At 37.9% G+C, this 17,817-nt stretch overlaps 1 protein-coding gene across 1 annotated transcript; it reads right to left on the bottom strand.

Moving 5' to 3' along the window:
• Positions 1-1,728: 1,728 nt before the first annotated feature.
• On the bottom strand, positions 1,729-6,746 carry LOC115753220 (E3 ubiquitin-protein ligase ORTHRUS 2). The gene is made up of 9 exons (XM_030691741.2): positions 6,132-6,746; positions 4,992-5,524; positions 4,410-4,535; positions 3,744-3,843; positions 3,595-3,656; positions 3,413-3,515; positions 3,163-3,301; positions 2,841-3,058; positions 1,729-2,566 (listed from the first exon to the last, which is right to left on the bottom strand). The coding sequence occupies exons 1-9, from the start codon at positions 6,576-6,578 to the stop codon at positions 2,072-2,074; spliced, it is 2,223 nt and encodes a 740-aa protein (XP_030547601.1). The 5' UTR covers positions 6,579-6,746; the 3' UTR covers positions 1,729-2,071.
• Between the last annotated feature and the right edge of the window lie 11,071 nt (positions 6,747-17,817).

The following is a 17,817-nucleotide window of genomic DNA, read 5'->3' as shown; positions in this document are numbered from 1 at the left end:
TTCCCTTTTTTTGTAGTAGCAGTAGTAGTACTAGTCTATCACCTTCCCCTTGAACCAATGTCTGGGTTACTAGAAAAGAAGGGGCATAGGTATTTCTGAGTTTCACCATGGGATCCCTCAAGGATTGGTCTCTGTCTTCATGTAAAGCATAGGCCTCATGGTAAAAACATTGTTGTCGACTTTGCTATTGATGGATGAGAACCAGAGGATGAGTCATCGCCCGTGTGATATTCCTGACTTCCCAGTGAAATACCACCCCTGCAATCCTATTACATGCCTGCTACTGTCGAAGGTGAGTTTGGGTGTTCAAGCAGATGGCGCGACAGTGACTACAAATTTTTTGCATCTTCATGTCGGTGCTAGATTCAGCGATGGCTTAGCTGTACTGGACCTAAAATAGATCTCGATCCTTGATTTTGGTGGGTCTTCCAGGAAAATGAAACCCCGTCAAGTGTGGCGCCCCTCCTGTGAATGTGAAACCTAGGGATACTACTTTGCGGACGTGTACTTGGTACATTCTATGATGGCTCGAGCCTCTGGTGTGCACGGGCGCTTGGGCTCTACATGTAGACTCTCTCTTTTCCCGTTATCTCTCACTGGCAGACGAGGTCCCCGCACCATATTGCCCACAAAAAAACGACACCAGGGCACCAAACCAGCCCGGGAAATTAGAACGTTGAAGTGCCTACTACTCCTAGAGTGTGTACGGCAGTGTCTTTTCTAAAACCTTCCAAGTTCTAAACCGAGAGATTGCTTCCAATTAAACCAACCCGAGACCTTCGATAGTTTTAGTTGTCCTCTCTCTTCTATCCCTTTAAATTCCTTTTGGCCATGAAGTTGCTCAACACTACTTTACTCTCGGTCTTCTCAATCTATGCACCTTATGAAGACTTCAAAAACGTTTGACCCAAAAAAAATTAAAAAATTAAAAAGACTTCAAAAAAGGTTCATTAGAGGACGGAGACGCTACAAAAAGTACGCACGACTACTCGGAAAGTTCCCGTCTTTGTCGGAGAAATTTGACTTGAATTTCATTTTGTTCGTGGAGAATTTAGACATTCATTTTGCTGTTTGAACTTCACGAACTTTTCCAGCGACCACGTTTTACTTTAACAGGTGGGAAATGCTCCAGTTATAAAGCTGCACGACTTTATGCATCAATTGGCCGCCAAAGGACTAGAAAATGGCTCAGCCAGAAGGCTAAAGAAGCCTGAAGATTGAAAAATAGGAGCGGCTAAGGATACTGATGATTGAAGTACAACTTTTACCAATACAAGCTTGGCCTTTGCAGTACAACGGACTCCCGACCTGCAGTGGCACCAAGTCATATTTGGAAAACAAGAGGAGTTTCCTCAAGGCTCCATTGATTAGGAGTAGAATCATGGAGCAAAACAAATCCGCCAGGACCCGAATCGCTAGGCGACCATGTTAGGAAATCCAATTGATCGCGTTATTTACTACATCTCGTCCCCTTTTCCAACCGATGTGGGACTCCATTTCATGTAAAAAAAATTTATAGTCCCAGGTGCACGGGACCGATCTAGAGTCCATGTACACTTGAGACCACCGTGTGGAGACTCAAATTACTCAAATAGTTAATCGACATAGTAACTCCTTTCCAAAACAGAAGTCTGCAGAGATCTTCCACCACTAAGCACAAAGATAAAACAACTCTTGACCCCTTAAAGGAAATGCCACTGCACTTAAGCAAAATCCATTGATGCCCTATTTTGCAAAGCTAAAAACACTTCTGTATTGCAGAAAATGAAGCAATCTCTAGCTTGACAAGAACATCCCCCGCACCTAAATAACACTCTGTAGCCCACATTCTTGCCTTTAAAACAGGAAATATACTTCTTTCATAGAAACCACCAAAAACAACAAAAGACTGAGGTCCCTATACCTACCATGATATGTTCTTCACTATCCTTTCCTGAGACCAAGTAAGAACTAAAAGCATGATCAAGCTGCTCGGACCTATGAGGAGAGACATCTACAAACAAAAAGTAAAATATGAAGGAAATCCAACAAGTTCAAATTCAAGGACAGGGAATTTGACCATAGCTAAAAATCAATTAGCTGCCGCCATTTTGGCCCTCTTGCTCTTGGTTGCAACTCCAGCATCCAACTTCACTGGACTGACTACCTCATTGCAGTTCTTTCGTTTTCGGAACTGCATGGCATTACTCTCTGCCACAGCCATATTCACCTCTTCATCTTCAGCATCTTCTTGATTATTGACGTCCACCTGAAGTTCAGCGTCTGCAGCGTCAGATTGGATGAGATCTGAAATGCAATTGCCAGGATTTTCAGCCTTCTGCTTGCAGGCTTCCTGCTTTTCAGTTTCAGCCTCCGGTTTCAACAGTATCTCAGTTTCCCCAGAGACTTCATCTTCTGCATCATCATTTTCAACATCTTCAGCATCATTTTCCAAATTGTTCAGAGTGCCTTCAGCTTCCTCACCCGACTCAGTGTTTTCTTCGTCGTCGTCGTCCTCCTCCTCCTCCTCCTCCTCAAGTGCCCGGCGCTGAAGTGATTCTATCACACCCATTAGCTCTCTGTTTACCTGTCACAGATGTCAAAGCCTCATAAGCATACAGACACGATAAAACAAATTAACCAGACAGTGATAACATAGAAATGCTTCAACCATTCCCAACCACTTGATCATCAATTGGCTTTTAAACCTTTTCTGTGGATGATCATTGACTCTGAAGACATTTTAAGGCCTTCAAAATTCTAAAGCCTCGTATTACACGAGCTCCGGTGTGAAAATGCCAAAAGACAACATATAAGTCCCAATTTCATATAGGATAATGAAATCCTGCGAAGTGCTATACCTGTGCATTTTGAAGAAAATCAGAAATGTCGATTGAACATGATGGGCATTTCATTATATTCTTCTGCGCACGTAGCGTCCTTCTGCCTTCACAAGTCCTCTGTCTTATGAAACTTTGTCCAGCAAAGGCTCCCTCTAGACAGTCTTTGCAGAAGTTATGCGCACATGGCGTAGTCAGAGGTAAATTCATCACATTCCGACATATTTGACAGCTAAATTCTGCATCATTGACCATTGGAATATAAGTTTTCAATGAAGTAGTAATGAGTAAAGTACTAGCACAAGTAATTCTCCAGAAACTAAATAAAGCAGTCAAATTTTACCTTTGAGGAGCTTCTCTCTGACTGACTTATGTGAGCGCTTCCTGCTTCCCCTCAGTCCCTTCCCATCCTCCATTCCCCAATTGAAATGTTTCCTACTCTTCGGGGGTGGCTTCTTCCACATCCAGCAGCCATTTTCTGCCTACAAACGAAAATTCTCCATTTTACAGTAGACAAAACCAACCAAAGAACCTTACCAAAAAAAAAAAAAAAAAACCAGCCAAAGAAAGTGTATGAAAGTGAACGGACTTACATCATAGTCCCAGGATGGATGTTCTTTCCTCTCAGTAACATCTTTGACACCTTTCAACTCCTTAACAATTGGGAGGGGCCTTGGTCGATCACCATGATCATCACTTCACATCAATTTTGAAAACACAAACATGTTAAGGGAGGATGAAAACAAAGAAGGAAGAGAGAATGCAAAACACTAACCTCGTCCAAGGGGCAGGTTCATTGTCACATCGTACAAAAAGATATCTGCAGACCACACGACCCTGGGACATAATAACTATTTGTTAACATTGAGACTAAAACAAAACAATGTGTATTATGCAACAAGAACAATGTGCCATTAATCTTACTTGGATCCCCACTTTACGCCAGCATTTCTCAACTCTGTATATACCATCATATCGCACCCCCGTTTCTGGAGCATATGCAGAACGTTTTTCTTTGTGTGACCTGCCGTCAAGGAAATGTTAACCCATAGTGCAGCAAAACACTTATTGAAAAATCCTGGGAAATAGAGAATTTAACCTAACATTCTTCTTCTTTAGTCTGCAGTGTACTTTATGCAACGCAACGACTAGGGTATTGGATAAGCCAAGGTAACAATTATGGAATTTATGCAAACACGTTTATTCCAATCCATACATGGCTGTTCTGGTACACTGTGTCATTTAATACAAAATATAGTCCTTCGCAGCAGATAAAATTCAAGGCAATGTCACAGAAGTTCTCCATATATGATCACCTCCGTACAACCTGGTTCTTTTCTACCTGAAAACCTTAATCTATTAAATCCATATATCAAACCATCTTTGGCCAAAAAAAAAAACAAAAGGTTAATTCTAAGGAATAACTGTGAATGTTGGTGCATTTCTATCCTTCATTATTGCTGCAAAAAGCTGACATAAAATAAACCAGTAAGGATCATGCACGTCACCAAATTGCACAACACTTCTGGCAACAGCTAGTCCAGTAAGAAGAATCTGTCACTTTAGCAAGAATTAATGATGTCAACTCACCTCACTACTCGGACAGGATACCCTTTCTTGCAACTTACTCGCAATGCCTCATTATACTTTTCGAACGTCTGATCCTTACATTGTTCCTTATTTGTTCTCTTGTTGCCTGTAAGGTCTCTTCCACCGCTACAAAGCAATCAAAATAATGCTCATTCATTATTGACACACTAATGGAAGATGGGAATAATGATCACCCCAACATTACTCTCAAACAGGCAACAAATTAAGGGTGTGGTGCTTTCTTATCACTGTCTGCTCAAGTTTCATTTTAGCGATCGTGCAGTAAAAAACTGTTTGCTTGTAAATAAATGTGTGTCGAAAGCAAAACCCTCACTAGGAATTGCTAAGCAATGAGCCGCAGGCACAGACTGAACCCATCATTAGATTATTCAGATTAAATTAAGAGTAAAGCCAATAACTTCAGATTAAAAAAAAAAAAAAAAGGAACTAGTCAACAAATGATAGACAGAGAGTTTGCTTCTCAATGGCGACCTAAGATTCTTAAACACTTTCCCTCATTGGGATGCGAGACAAGCTAGCAAACAGTCCAAAGGATAAAAACAGATAGCAGAAATGAGATACCTCCCTGTGTAGAGGAACCACTCGCCATGATCCTCATCGTCTTGATAGCCCCCTGAAAGAGCCACAGACTGTGCACCATGCGTCGACTGCCCCGCAATCCCTGCAACATGAGGAAGGTGCACACCCCACTGTCTGCATTCCATCCTATCTTCCCAAGTCTCTCCAACCAACACACCCTGGTTTCTCTCTGGATCATTGTCTGCAAGGATTGGACCAAAGTGATCTGGAGGGACGGTAACAAAGATCTTTCCACAACAAGCATTGGCCTTTCCGGCCTTCTTTGCCCTCTCAGTAGTGAATGCCTTGTCAGGCCGGTTTTGGTTGTGGATAAAATAGTGGACCTTGGCCTGTGCACTCTCATTGTTTGATTTTGACATCTTTGCCATTCTGATGGCTATAACAAGTGCAGAATTGATACGAGGCTGGCTCGCCATCTTCACAGGAATTTCATGGCGACAATTTGCACAGGTGCGCTTCCCCTGCCCAATCCATTTCTGAAAACACTTCAAGCAGAAGTTGTGTCCACAAGGCGTCTGTAACAGGATACAGAAAGTAGATTAGCATCAAATGGAACATGATGTCCCATTTTCCAACTTGGCTAAATTTCTTCAGGGGCAAATGCAACTCATAAACAATTATCTTCAACGCTTATTTGCAACAATATGAGGTTAACATTAACCCAACAAACACAAGTAACTTTTTTAGCTGTACATAGAAAGGCGCATGGTAATAGGCGAAATGAATGCTACTATGGACAAGATTCAACCAACAGATTAAAGCAGTAGTAAAAAACGACAAAGTTCTAAAACGACTGGAACTATAACCGATGAAGGTTAGTGGAAGAAATGGTGACTCGTGAGAATACAAAAAATCAAAAAGGCATCGATAGCGGAGAATCCGATGTTCACCATTACTGTAGTCGATTGAGATGTGAAATCAATCGCTAACGCACCTGGGCAACAAATAAACAACCCCAGATTAAACTGCTTAGGTAAAACCAAAAAGAAAAAGAAAACGAAACGAAACGAAACGGACTTCCGCGAGATATCGGTAACCGCAATGAACAAGCAGGAACAACTCCATTGAGCTTCACGAAGCGATAAGATCAAACAGATTGGAGAAAAAAAGGAAAAGGCTCACCGTGACCGGCCTTTCCGGCAACTGCATGCAAAACGAGCAGTTCAAGCTCCCGTCGAGAATGTCGAGCACGCCATTGCCCTTCTCCTTCCTGTCCTCCCCCTCGGAGGCCCTCGCGCCGCCGCTCAGGAGCTCCTGGCGCCGCTTCGCCTTCTCGAGCTCGGTCAGCGAATCGTCCGTCTCGATCGCGCGGATCGCCGCCAGCAGATCGCAGGAGGCCCCGGCCCCAGCCGCGATCGCGGGCGGGGGCTCGGCCCCGGCGAGCAGGGAGCAGTCGGGGCACTCCCACTGGACGGCGTCGGCCATGGTCGGGGGCCGGGAGGAGAGGCAGGCGACGTGCCAGGGCGTCGCGCAGGTCTTGCACGTGAGGGTTTCGTCGGGCGACGGCTTCCCCTTGCAGACCATGCAAATGCCGTCGCCGTCGCAGGGGAGGTCGCTAACGTGCGCCATGGCAGCGGGGTGCAGGATAAAAAAGCGGAAGCGGAGAGGTTTTTTGAAGTTCGAACGAGATAGAGAGAGAGAGAGAGAGAGAGAGAGGCGCAAATCAGAGAGCGACAGAGTATGAAGCGGTTGAGTAAGAGCGGAGGAGAGGATTGGTCATGGGGTCAAGTGAAAGTGGAGGCAATATTTAAAGGAGAGAGAGAGAGAGAGAGAGTGGGAACGGGGAAGGCGATGGTGATCTGAAAATAGCAAATAATTAAATGCCCCAATTTCAAAAAAGCAAAAAAAAAAAAATTATTTCTTTTAGGGAAACAAAATTGGGCGGGTTCCCTTTGAAATTCGGAATTCGCCCCCGATTTTGAATTTTTCCCTCTTATGGCTTCTCTCAAAATGGGAGACAGCCCTTCTTCTTCTTTTTTTTTCCTCCCCCCCTTTTTCTGCCATTCCCCAAAATGCAACCTCCTCTTTTTGGGAATTTCTTTTTTTCCCCCCTGAAATTGACCATATATAATCAGAAAATAAACGGGAAAATCCATAAATTCGGAGGGAACAAAAAAAAAAAGTCTAATCTCATCATTGCATGCTAATTCATAGGCATAGGTAGGGGTGAGATTACTATTCTCTCCTTCCTTTCCTTTCCTTTTTTTTTTTTTACTGTGAATTTTCGTCATCATTGCAGGGTAAAGTAATTAGTAGTCATTATTATTATCGGATTTTTTTTCTTTTTTTTTTTTTTTTTTGGGGGACAGAATTGTGGGATTAGTTTCATTAATTTTGGATTCTTTGAACCATCTCGCGCAAATCCTGCTGATCAGTTTCGGACTTTCACATTAGAATCCAACCCTCCTTTTGTGCCGGATTTTCTACCTTTTATGGGTCGGGCCGGGACGTGGCCCGGGCCGGTATTTATTACCCCCGGCATCACTATCCTTTTACCCGTTTTTTTGGCCCTGGATTTCCTTCCTTTTACTGCTCTCCGTATTTGTGAGGGGATGAGATTTGCTGCCTTGAACGCTGGTTACCATGTTAGGGGTTTGCTTAGATTTCGTACGGGAGTGGCATTAGAAAATGTTAATTCCAGCAATCTAGCTTACGTCGTTTCTAGGTTGAATGTCATTTGTTTCGGTTTTAGGGATGCGGTTGCCCACGGAAGAACAATGATTCCGCGAATACGATCGATAAAAGAAGAAAGTCGTGTGTTTTCCGCATCGGCCGTACGGTAAAGGGTTAAAGGAATCCCGACAACGATGCTTCTCTCCCTCCGTGGATCGGACAGGAGCACGTGGCGAGTCGATCTTGCCGATAAAATAACGAACTCGTGCAGAAATAGAAATGAATGGTTTCCGGATAGGTCTTTCGATAAAATGACGAGATTCGCCGGTGCTTTTAAATGCGGTATCGGTTGTTAGGGCGAGAAAGAAAGTTTTGAGTATTGGGACACATTAAAAGAACCCGATGTCATTGATTTTAGGGATACGATTCTTGAGGAGAACGATGATTCCGCGAATAAGATCGATGAAAGAAAAAGTAAGCCGTACATTTTTGCATCATTGTACGATAAAGCATCGAAGGAACTCGACAATGTTGTTTTTCATGCACCGAGGATCCGATGTGGCATGTGGCAAGTTGATATAGCCAATAAAATAACGAACTCACGCGGAAATAGAAATGAATTGTTTCGGAAGAGGTCTTTGAATTAAATGACGATATTCGTCGGTTCTTTCAAATGCAATATCAACTATATCGGTTGTGCGGTAAAGCATTGAAAGAACTGGGCAAGGTTGTTTTTCATGCGCCGAGGATCCGACATGGCATGTGGCAAGTCGATCTTGCCGATAAAATAACGAACTCGGGCAGAAATAGAAATGAATGGTTTTGGAGGAGGCCTTTAAATTAAAATGATGAGTTTCGTCGGTGCTTTTAAATGCGATATCGGTTATACGGTAAAGCATTAAAGGAACCCGACAACTTTGCTTATCACCCGTCGAGTGGCACATGGCAAGTCGATCTTGCCGACAAAATAACGAACTCGTGCAAAAATATAACCGAATGGCCTCAGGAAAGATCTTTGAATTTAAATGATGAGATTCGCCGGTGCTTTTAAATGCGATATCGATTTCATCGGTTGTGCGGTAAAACATTAAAGGAACATAACAACATTGTTTTTCACTCCGACATGGCACATGGCAAGTTGATTTTGCCGTGAAAATAACGAACATCGTGCAAGATTAGAAATGAACGGCTTCGGGAAATGTCTTTGAATTAAATGACGATATTCTCTAGTACTTTTAAATGCGGTATCGGTAGGGCGAGAAAGAAAGATTTGAGTATGGGGAAGCTGATATCTTCGCTTTTCGCGCGCAAATAAGAATTAACGTGAGAGGAACAAATACGACGCATCGATTGTGAAAACGATACGCGCGTTTTTGTATTTGTTACTCATGCTAGAAAATGGTGTGTTGCGTGGAAAATTTTTCTATTTGTCAAATGAGCTAACGCAACACTAGAACATTACACCTTAGTAGATATTTCGTTGGAAATGAAAGCTCGGACTAGTGATTCCAGATTACACACTCATCATCGAACGTCATGGAATACCGTAGAATTGTGCGAATAGAAAAAGAAAAATACAAAGACTTGTTATGGGGTCCTAGAGCCTACTCATCCGCACCAATTTCTCAATTTTTGAAACTTAGAACCTGCTATAAATACTCTAAATTATGGAACACGATCGATTCTCATCGACCCAATTTTCTGATTCTCGGTTCTATCCCGAAATCATATTCATCCCTAATATTTTGAAGAAAATGTGTTCACTCGTCAACCATGAATGATGAAATAGATGCATGGTTCATATTCACCGCGCATGCAAGAAAGAACATTTCGAATATTAGAAAAAATCATAAGCACATCAGAAGTTCTAAAATTTATAGCAAAAATACGATTGAGTCATACAACTTTTAAAAAGTGCATTTTAGTCCTTCCATATACTCTATCAATTTGACTAATGAAATGCTAACGTGTCATTCTTTATTAATTTCTCTCTCCAATGTAACGATCATTTTAACTAAAGTATGAAGTATCATTTTAGCCCAAATCCTAATTTTTCACCTCAAATCTCACTTAAATTAAAACATAATAAAAAATACTAAAATTTTATTAAAAAAGAACCCAAACTTAAAAAAGAAAGAGCAATGGGCCCCCGCTGGCCCACCAATAACTCCTCGTGGCTCCTGTTTTAACTTGGGCTTTGTTAATTGTTATTTTGTTTTTTTAATCTAATATAAGTAAGATTTAAGGAATAAATTAATAAAAATATCACGTAGGATAAAAAAACAATGAAAAATTTTCAGCATTTTTTGCTAGCCAAATTAACAGAAGATTTTTTTTTTTGGTCCAAAAACTAACAGAAGATTCGATTGCACTAATTTGACTAATTTTAAGTCTTAATTGCATTTTTTAAAAGTCTTAAGACTCAATTGCACTCTCGCGATAAGTTTTAGAATTCCTGTACACTTATCTCCATAAAACAATAACGGCTACTTCTCACGAGTAGAGCAATTTTAATATACTATGTGAACTGTTAATTCGATTTGTTGAGCAAAGATTAATACAAAAGTAACAACTAATACTCAAAGAGTTAGCTCTTGATTGCTATACAAAGAATGAATCAAGTATCTTATACATCAAGCAGCAGACGGTTGATCTCGGAAATAATATGGCGATCTTGTCCAAAAATAGCAAAGGGTTCTGGGAATTTAAGTGGAAGTGGAAATAACTTTTCGATCATTACATAACGGTCCAATCTAAAAAGTCTATCATAAATTGCAAATAGTTGCTCTTGGTCGTTGTATAAGGACTTGATATAAAAATCTAATGTAACATGCCATAGATAGTCACTCTCAATTACGAATTTATGACACAAAAAATTTGTCATGCGTACAAGAAAAGGACAATGGAAGATGTGACATATATCTCCCCTCAAACGTGCTTGGCAAGGCAAGTTGTACGCACTTCGCTATTGGCATATTTATAAATCTGTACCACTATCGTGAAGTTATAATATAACACAAGTCATGGAACATGATAGGCCCACTTTGTTTTACAGGTTAATTACAGCGAAATATGAATAGATTGGAGCAATAAATATGTCTCAGATTGGCGATTGAGCGATGAATCAATAGATACACCTACAATTTAGTATTTCACAAATTTGCTTAGTTTATAAGTATCGATGAGATCATCAAATCAAGTGAAAATTACAATATTAGTAATTATGATAACACATGATAGAATTCGTTTTGACTTAAAGAAAAAAAAAATGCGTGATTATCGAATAAGCTGGTGCATGTGATCAATGACTAATCGGAGTTTATCTAACAAAAAGAACTCTGGCAAAAAGGTCTAAGCTCATCATTACATGCTAATTCTCTGGCGTAGGGGTGAGATACCAAATTGTCTATTCTTTTTCTTTTTCTTTTATTTTTCTTGTGAATTTTTTTTTTAATCATTGCAGCAATTTATTGATGGGTTAGTTTCTTTAATTTTGGATTTTGTGAAGCATCCTCGCGCAAATCCTGCAGGTCAGTTTCGGACTTTAAATTGGAATCCAACTATTTTTTTTTACTGGGTTTTCTTCCTGTACGAATCGGATCGGAACGGGGGCATGTGTCGGTGTTTATAAATTTTTTTCTTTAGGATTATTAATTTTGTCTATACAAGGGCAGTGGGCTCTACGGATACTTTTTTTATTTTAATGTGCCCGTGCCCGCAAGCTTTACCTTTAATTGCCAATTAATTTTTTCTTTTTTTATGATAGAAACTATCCTCTATTTAATTTACATTTCGAGCATTTGAACGAGGTCCTACACAAGGCATTTTAAAGATTTGATTAGATCGGATTAAGCTGACGTACGTGATCAATGACCTGTATTGATCGGAGTTGATCTAACAAAAAGAGCTACATGCTAATTCATAGGTGCAGGGCCAGTTACCAAATTGTCTTTCCTTTTCCTTTCATTTATTTTTCTTGTATTTTTTCACCATTGCAGCAATTAATTTTCATTTTATTTTTTGGTCGAAGCAGCAATTAATCGATGGGTCAGTTTCTTCGATTTTGGATTTTGTGTACCACCTCGCGCAAATCCCGCCGGTCAGCTTCGGACTTTAAATTGGAATCCAACTCTTCTTTGACCGGATTTTCCTCTCGTGTGAATTGGATCGGAACGGGCCGCGGGGTCGGTATCCATTAATTTTTGCTTTTTCCTGAATTTCCTTGTTTGTGTATTTATGAGGGGATCAGATTGGTACGTAGTACTCTCGTTGCCGTGTTGGGACTAAATGGATTTCGGACGTGATGGCATTAGAAATGTCAACTCGGCAATCTAAGCTACGTCGTTTCTAGGTGAATGTGGTTCGTTTCGATTTATGGATACGCTTGCCGATGGCGACGACGACCACGCCGTTTCTCGTCTGCAAAAGATTCCACATGGCACGTGGCAAGTCGATCTCGCATGTAAAATAACGGGCTTGTGCGAAAATAAAAATGAACGGTTTCGGGATAGATTTTTTAATAGATTAATGAGATTCGCAAGTTCTTTTAAATTCGGTATTGATAGTCGATGATGACAAAGAGAACTTTGAATATCAGGAAGTTGATATACGCACTTTTCTGTGTAAATAAGAATGGAAAAAATAAATGTTTCTCGGTTAAAGGTAGCGTCGATGATGATTAAAATTTGAGTTGTTTTAAAAGGAGTTCCTAAGATACTTGCTAATTGTCGTCAAAGTGTTGATTACATCGATCGCGGAAAAATTGATACGCTAGGCTAATTATTTATTTATTTATTTATATGGGTGTGCTCATTTGGATCTAAATAATAACCTTTGAAGTAGCAACGAGGATGAAAATGAGACGAGGATTTTTGTGTTTATTATTCATACTAGTAAGTAGTAAGTGGTTCCACTTTAGCAAAGGATTATTGTCGCCATCTACATGTAAAAGAATTTGGGAAGGACAAGTGTAAAAAAAAAAGTGATAAACATATTGTGCGTGTGTAATTCAGTCCTAAACTTTTTAATTGTATCAATTTAGTTCTAAAATTTTTATATTTGTGCCGATTGAGTCCATGCAGTCAATTTTAATTATAAATCGCTGACATAGATAAAGGTCGTCCTACGTGGCACGACCAGTGATGATGTGGATATTTTTTGTTTACAATCTTTAATACATTTTTAGTTTTTATTGGTTTTTTCTTTACTTTTTAGATTGTGGCCGGTGACGGTCACCATTCGACCCTTACCGGCTCGAAGAGAGGGTGGCAATGCCTTCGCCAACCCTTGATCTTAGAAGGAAAAAAACTAAAGAAAAGAAAGGAAAAAAAAAGGAAAATTATTTAAAATAAAACATGTTTATTAATTACTTTAAAAGACATTTCCATGTTAGTGCCGGTTGTGCCAAATAAGACGATCGGTGTTCGCATTAGCAATTTTCAGCAAAAAATGGACTGATGGATTCAATTGATACAAATACAAAAAGCTTGTGACTACATTGACATAATTAAGAGATTTATGACTGAATTGACATTAATGCAGACACTTTTTCCATACTTTGATTGTTGTGTGGAAAGTCTTTCAATCTGTTAAATAAGATAATGCAAAAATTTATTTTACATTTTGCTAGGTATTTCGAACAAAATGAAATCACCTATCTACCATGAGGGATGGAACATATGCACGGTTCATAATCACCACGCATGACGAAAAACAAAATACAGTGCTAGAAAAAACAATAGCTGCCACTTTTCTCATGCATAGCAATGCTAATATGATTCACTGAACAATGACTGATCAAACAATAGCTGCCACTTTTATCATGCATAGAAATGTTAATATACAAAAAATAAAATTTCCAACATAAAAAAAGGGATAATACCAGAAAAAACTCAAACTAGTATATCTGCGATAAATTTACCCAAACTATTTTTTGGACCAAGAAAAACCCCAAACTATACACTTATGACAAATCTATCGTCCATTGACTTTAGTCAAATTTCACCGTTAAATTTGTTGATGTGGATGACACATGTGACTTGGCATGGTGACGTGGACTAAGTCTATGTGGAAATTTCACAAGGTTAATAATGCCAAAAAAAATCTCAAATCGGTACATTTATGATAAATTTACTCCAAATTGGTAGACATGTCACGAATTTACCCCGAACTAAATTTTCCGGCCACTAAAATCTCAAAACTGATATATTTGTGATAAATTTATCCCAAATTAATTTGCCAATCACGAAAAACCCCACAATGGTCATTCGTGTTTGTCCGTGCTAGACAACTTTTCAACCGTGTATCCTATACCAATAACGGCCTTAACAATTGCATTATAGTTCACTAACATTGATTTACAACCATGAAGACATTCTAGATGGAAGCCAATGTACTTAGTGATGTCTCCAAACTCCATATCTCCACCCAAGTTAAGTACAATTGTAAATCGTTAGGCATATGCAATAGAACAACCAAAAAACCAATTAGTTTGTAAAAACCTCTCATAGATAACTAGCAACAATGGGATGATCAAGTTCGACAAAAGGTAAATAAGTTACTACGTATTTTTTGAGTTCTATGTCCAAGCAAATAAAGTAACTCTCATAAGACATGTAGGCACTCAAAGTAAACCCAAAATCAGTTACAAGCAAAAGTGAATTTAGTTCTGGCATTTCATCAAGCATGTGATATACGTGTCAACCATGCCATTCACGTGCAAACTCCATGTTATAGTTTTGACACTAGTACTATTCAAGGTCGGAAAGACCAATGCTTGCGAGGACACGAACTCACATGATTGACCAACATAGCATGAGCAATACCTAAGCATGCAAAGAGATTTGAAGACAAGTAGTAAATCATGTTAGGCCGAGACATAGAAACAGGATACCAAGTTTGGCATAGACCAATAACGAGCAAAGCAACCAGATATGCGAATAGAAGGTTATGGTTGAGAGATCCAACAAAAATGAAAGAGAGGAAGTTTGGGATTTTTGATGACAAAAAAATCAGTTTCGGGTAAATTTCTCACGGGTGTATAAATTTGAGATTTTTTATGATAAAAAAATTTTGTTTAGGGTAAATTCATCACTTATACATCATATTGGGATAAATTTATTACTGATGTACCAGTTTTGGGTAAAATTGTCACAAGTGTATCGGTTTGTAATTTTTTATGGTATTAACCTTATGGAATTTCCACATAGACTTAGGCTCTATTTGGCGGTGATTCTGATCTTTTGTTTCTGTTCCCAGAAAAAAAAAAAAAAGAGATCAGAAACATGTTTGGTAATGGAAAAAAGAATAATTTTGATTCTAGTCCCGGAAACACTTTTGGACCATTTTTCAGAAGCAAAAAAAAGATGATTGTGGTGTTTTGGAACACTTTTGGGGATCACTTTTTTGCTCGATATACTTATGACCCATCCCTCATACTTATAATTAAAATTTTAATATAAAATGGTATAATTTAAAATAAAAAAAAAGTCCACGTGGATTTTCAACTTTACATAAATTAAAATAAAATAAAATTCAATTTTAAAAATTGCTAAAAAATAATTTTATTAAATTAAAAATTTTATTTAAGGTAAATTTAATAAAAAAATTAAAAATTTAAGAAATGGGGGAAATAAAAAATATTTATATTTTTAATTTAATAATTTATAAATAATTTATAAAAATTAAGATTGAAAAAAGCTAAAATTCTGAAAAAAAATTCTCGTCACCAGATTCTTCCCCTTCCCTTTTGTAAAAAAAATTATTTTTTTTTGTAAAATTTTAAGCCTATTGTTAAATTCAATTTAAATTTAAATTTAAATTTAAGAAATTAGTTTTTAGAAAAATTTTAAATCTAATTTATTTTTTATATTAAGGGAGCTCTAATACGCATGTTTTTTTTTTTTTAGCTATTTTAATTTTTATTCTAATCAAGTTTGTATTCTTTATTTTCTATTATGTTTTTTCAACTTTTATCTTTTTTTATTATTAAAGACTGGACCCAACCCTCCGCGTCGCAAACTAAATCCCCATTTTTTTCTCCATTTTTTTAGCTGCACAAAAAATTTGTCGAGTCGGGTGAAAAAAAAATCAATGTAGTTGAGTTGCGGGTCTTATAAGCTTGTACGATGTGTAATTACAAGAGAGCAAAACTATATACAGTTGCACAATGAGGAGCTTTTTTTTTTTTTTGGTAATCAATCTAAAAGTCACAAGAAATAATAACAAACAAATGATTTAGACAACTTCTATAAATGTAATACGAATTACTTTTCAAATAATATAAACGGCTGCATACTCATGACAAATCGACAAACGAATTGGGAACGGAAATTTTGTTGCTTTTTTTTTTTTGCTCCATAATCACTATTTGATTATTTTCAAATTTTGTTGCTTTTTTTTTTTTTTTGTGCTCCATAGTCACTATTTGATTATTTTTCCTATTCTTTGCCATCAAATGTAATTATATAATTATTTGATTTGAATGACAAATTGGGAAAGGAAATTTTATACAGCTACCAAATGCGTTTACGTTCCAGGAACAAAAATTTTAAATAGTTACCAAACGCATTTTGATTCTCAAAAAATCATCCACGGAACAAAATAAAAAAAAAGTGATTTTGATCGGAATCATTTTTTGGGAATAGAATCACCGCCAAACAGAGCCTTAGTCTACGTCACCGTACCAAGTCACATGTGTCGTCCATATCAGCAAATTTAACAGCGAAATTTGATGGAAGTTAACGAATGGTAGATTTGTCACAAGTGTATCGGTTTAAGGTCTTTCGCGGTCAAAAAAATAATTTGAGATAAATTTATCACATGTGTACTAGTTTGGATTTTTTCATGAAATTAACAAAAAAAAGGAAAAAGAATATAGCAGCAAATCCATTGAGGTGAATGTCTTCCCAAGTTAATTTTACTCACAACACGTACAAGGACAAACTTGAAACTAGTGAATGTATTTCTGAATGAATACAAATGAAATGGAGCAGATCCTTGTTTGTACAAGAACGCTTTTGATTAAAACGGTTAATCTCCAACTCAATTTAACAATGGAGACCGTTGAAAAGTCTCTAGAATACAAGTATATTTCCCATTTTACCTCCTAACAATACTTTGAAAAGATGCTTTGTACCTTTTCCATATTGCCCTCCATAAAGTTCTAGGGTAGTCAAGAAAGGTTCTCAGAAGTTTCAAGGGTCACCCGCTTATTTTGAATAATTTCTCGCACCATTTTGCGTTGAAAATCTCTAGACCGTTATACTATGCCAATCATCAATCTAATTCACCGAAGAGGTGCTCTTGTTATTATATAAACAACTGATTAAAAAATTCGACGTATTGCGTCGCTAGTCTCTCACCAATAATACAATGAATTTGTCCAAAAATAGCAATGAACGGTTTAGAAAGTTTAAATTACATTTCTGTTCGCTACATACTGATATATTTAAAAAAGTTACATTAAAATGCAAACGGTTGCTCTTGGCCGTTACATAACCTTCGAATCTAATAAAGTTAACTATGAAATGAAGATAGTTGCTCTTGATCGTTATATAATGCCACGATCGATAAATTTAATGCAACTTGTTGCATGCAGTTGCTCTTGATAATGAAATAATGAGTAACGACCAAAAATTAACTATGTATGCGAACGGTTGCTCTTGACAGTTGTACAACAAATTGTTCAAGAAACAAACAAGGATAGTCATAGAAGATATCTTTCACCAAACATGCTTGTTAAAGCAAGATATACTTCTCCAAAAATAGCAATCAATGGTTTAGGAAATTTAAGCAGCATTTCCATTCATTACGTAATTGTCTATTCCAAAAAGATTACCTTAAAATGCCAACAGTTGCTCTTGGTCGTTATACAACGTTCTAATCCAAGAAACTTATCATGAGATGCAGATAGGTGCTCTCGGTCGTTATCTAATGTCACGATCAAGGAATTTAATGCAACGAGTTGCGGGCAGTTGCTCTCGATTGTGAAGCAACAAGTAATGATAAAAAAAATTAGGTATGTATGCGAATGGTTGCTCTTAGTCATCGTACGATGAACTGTTCACGGGACGAAGAAGGAAAGCCACAAAAGAGATCTTCTACCAAACATGCTTAGCAAGGCAATGACAAAGATACTTCTTTTTGGCGTTTAGAAATATGCATTTTTATTATTGTGAATTAAGGTAAAACTAAC

The sequence above is a fragment of the Rhodamnia argentea genome, chromosome 6 (genome assembly GCF_020921035.1).
Source record: "Rhodamnia argentea isolate NSW1041297 chromosome 6, ASM2092103v1, whole genome shotgun sequence".
NCBI lineage: Eukaryota > Viridiplantae > Streptophyta > Magnoliopsida > Myrtales > Myrtaceae > Rhodamnia > Rhodamnia argentea.
The sequence above is the reverse complement of the archived record's forward strand: the minus strand, read 5'-3'. Positions and strand labels throughout refer to the sequence as shown.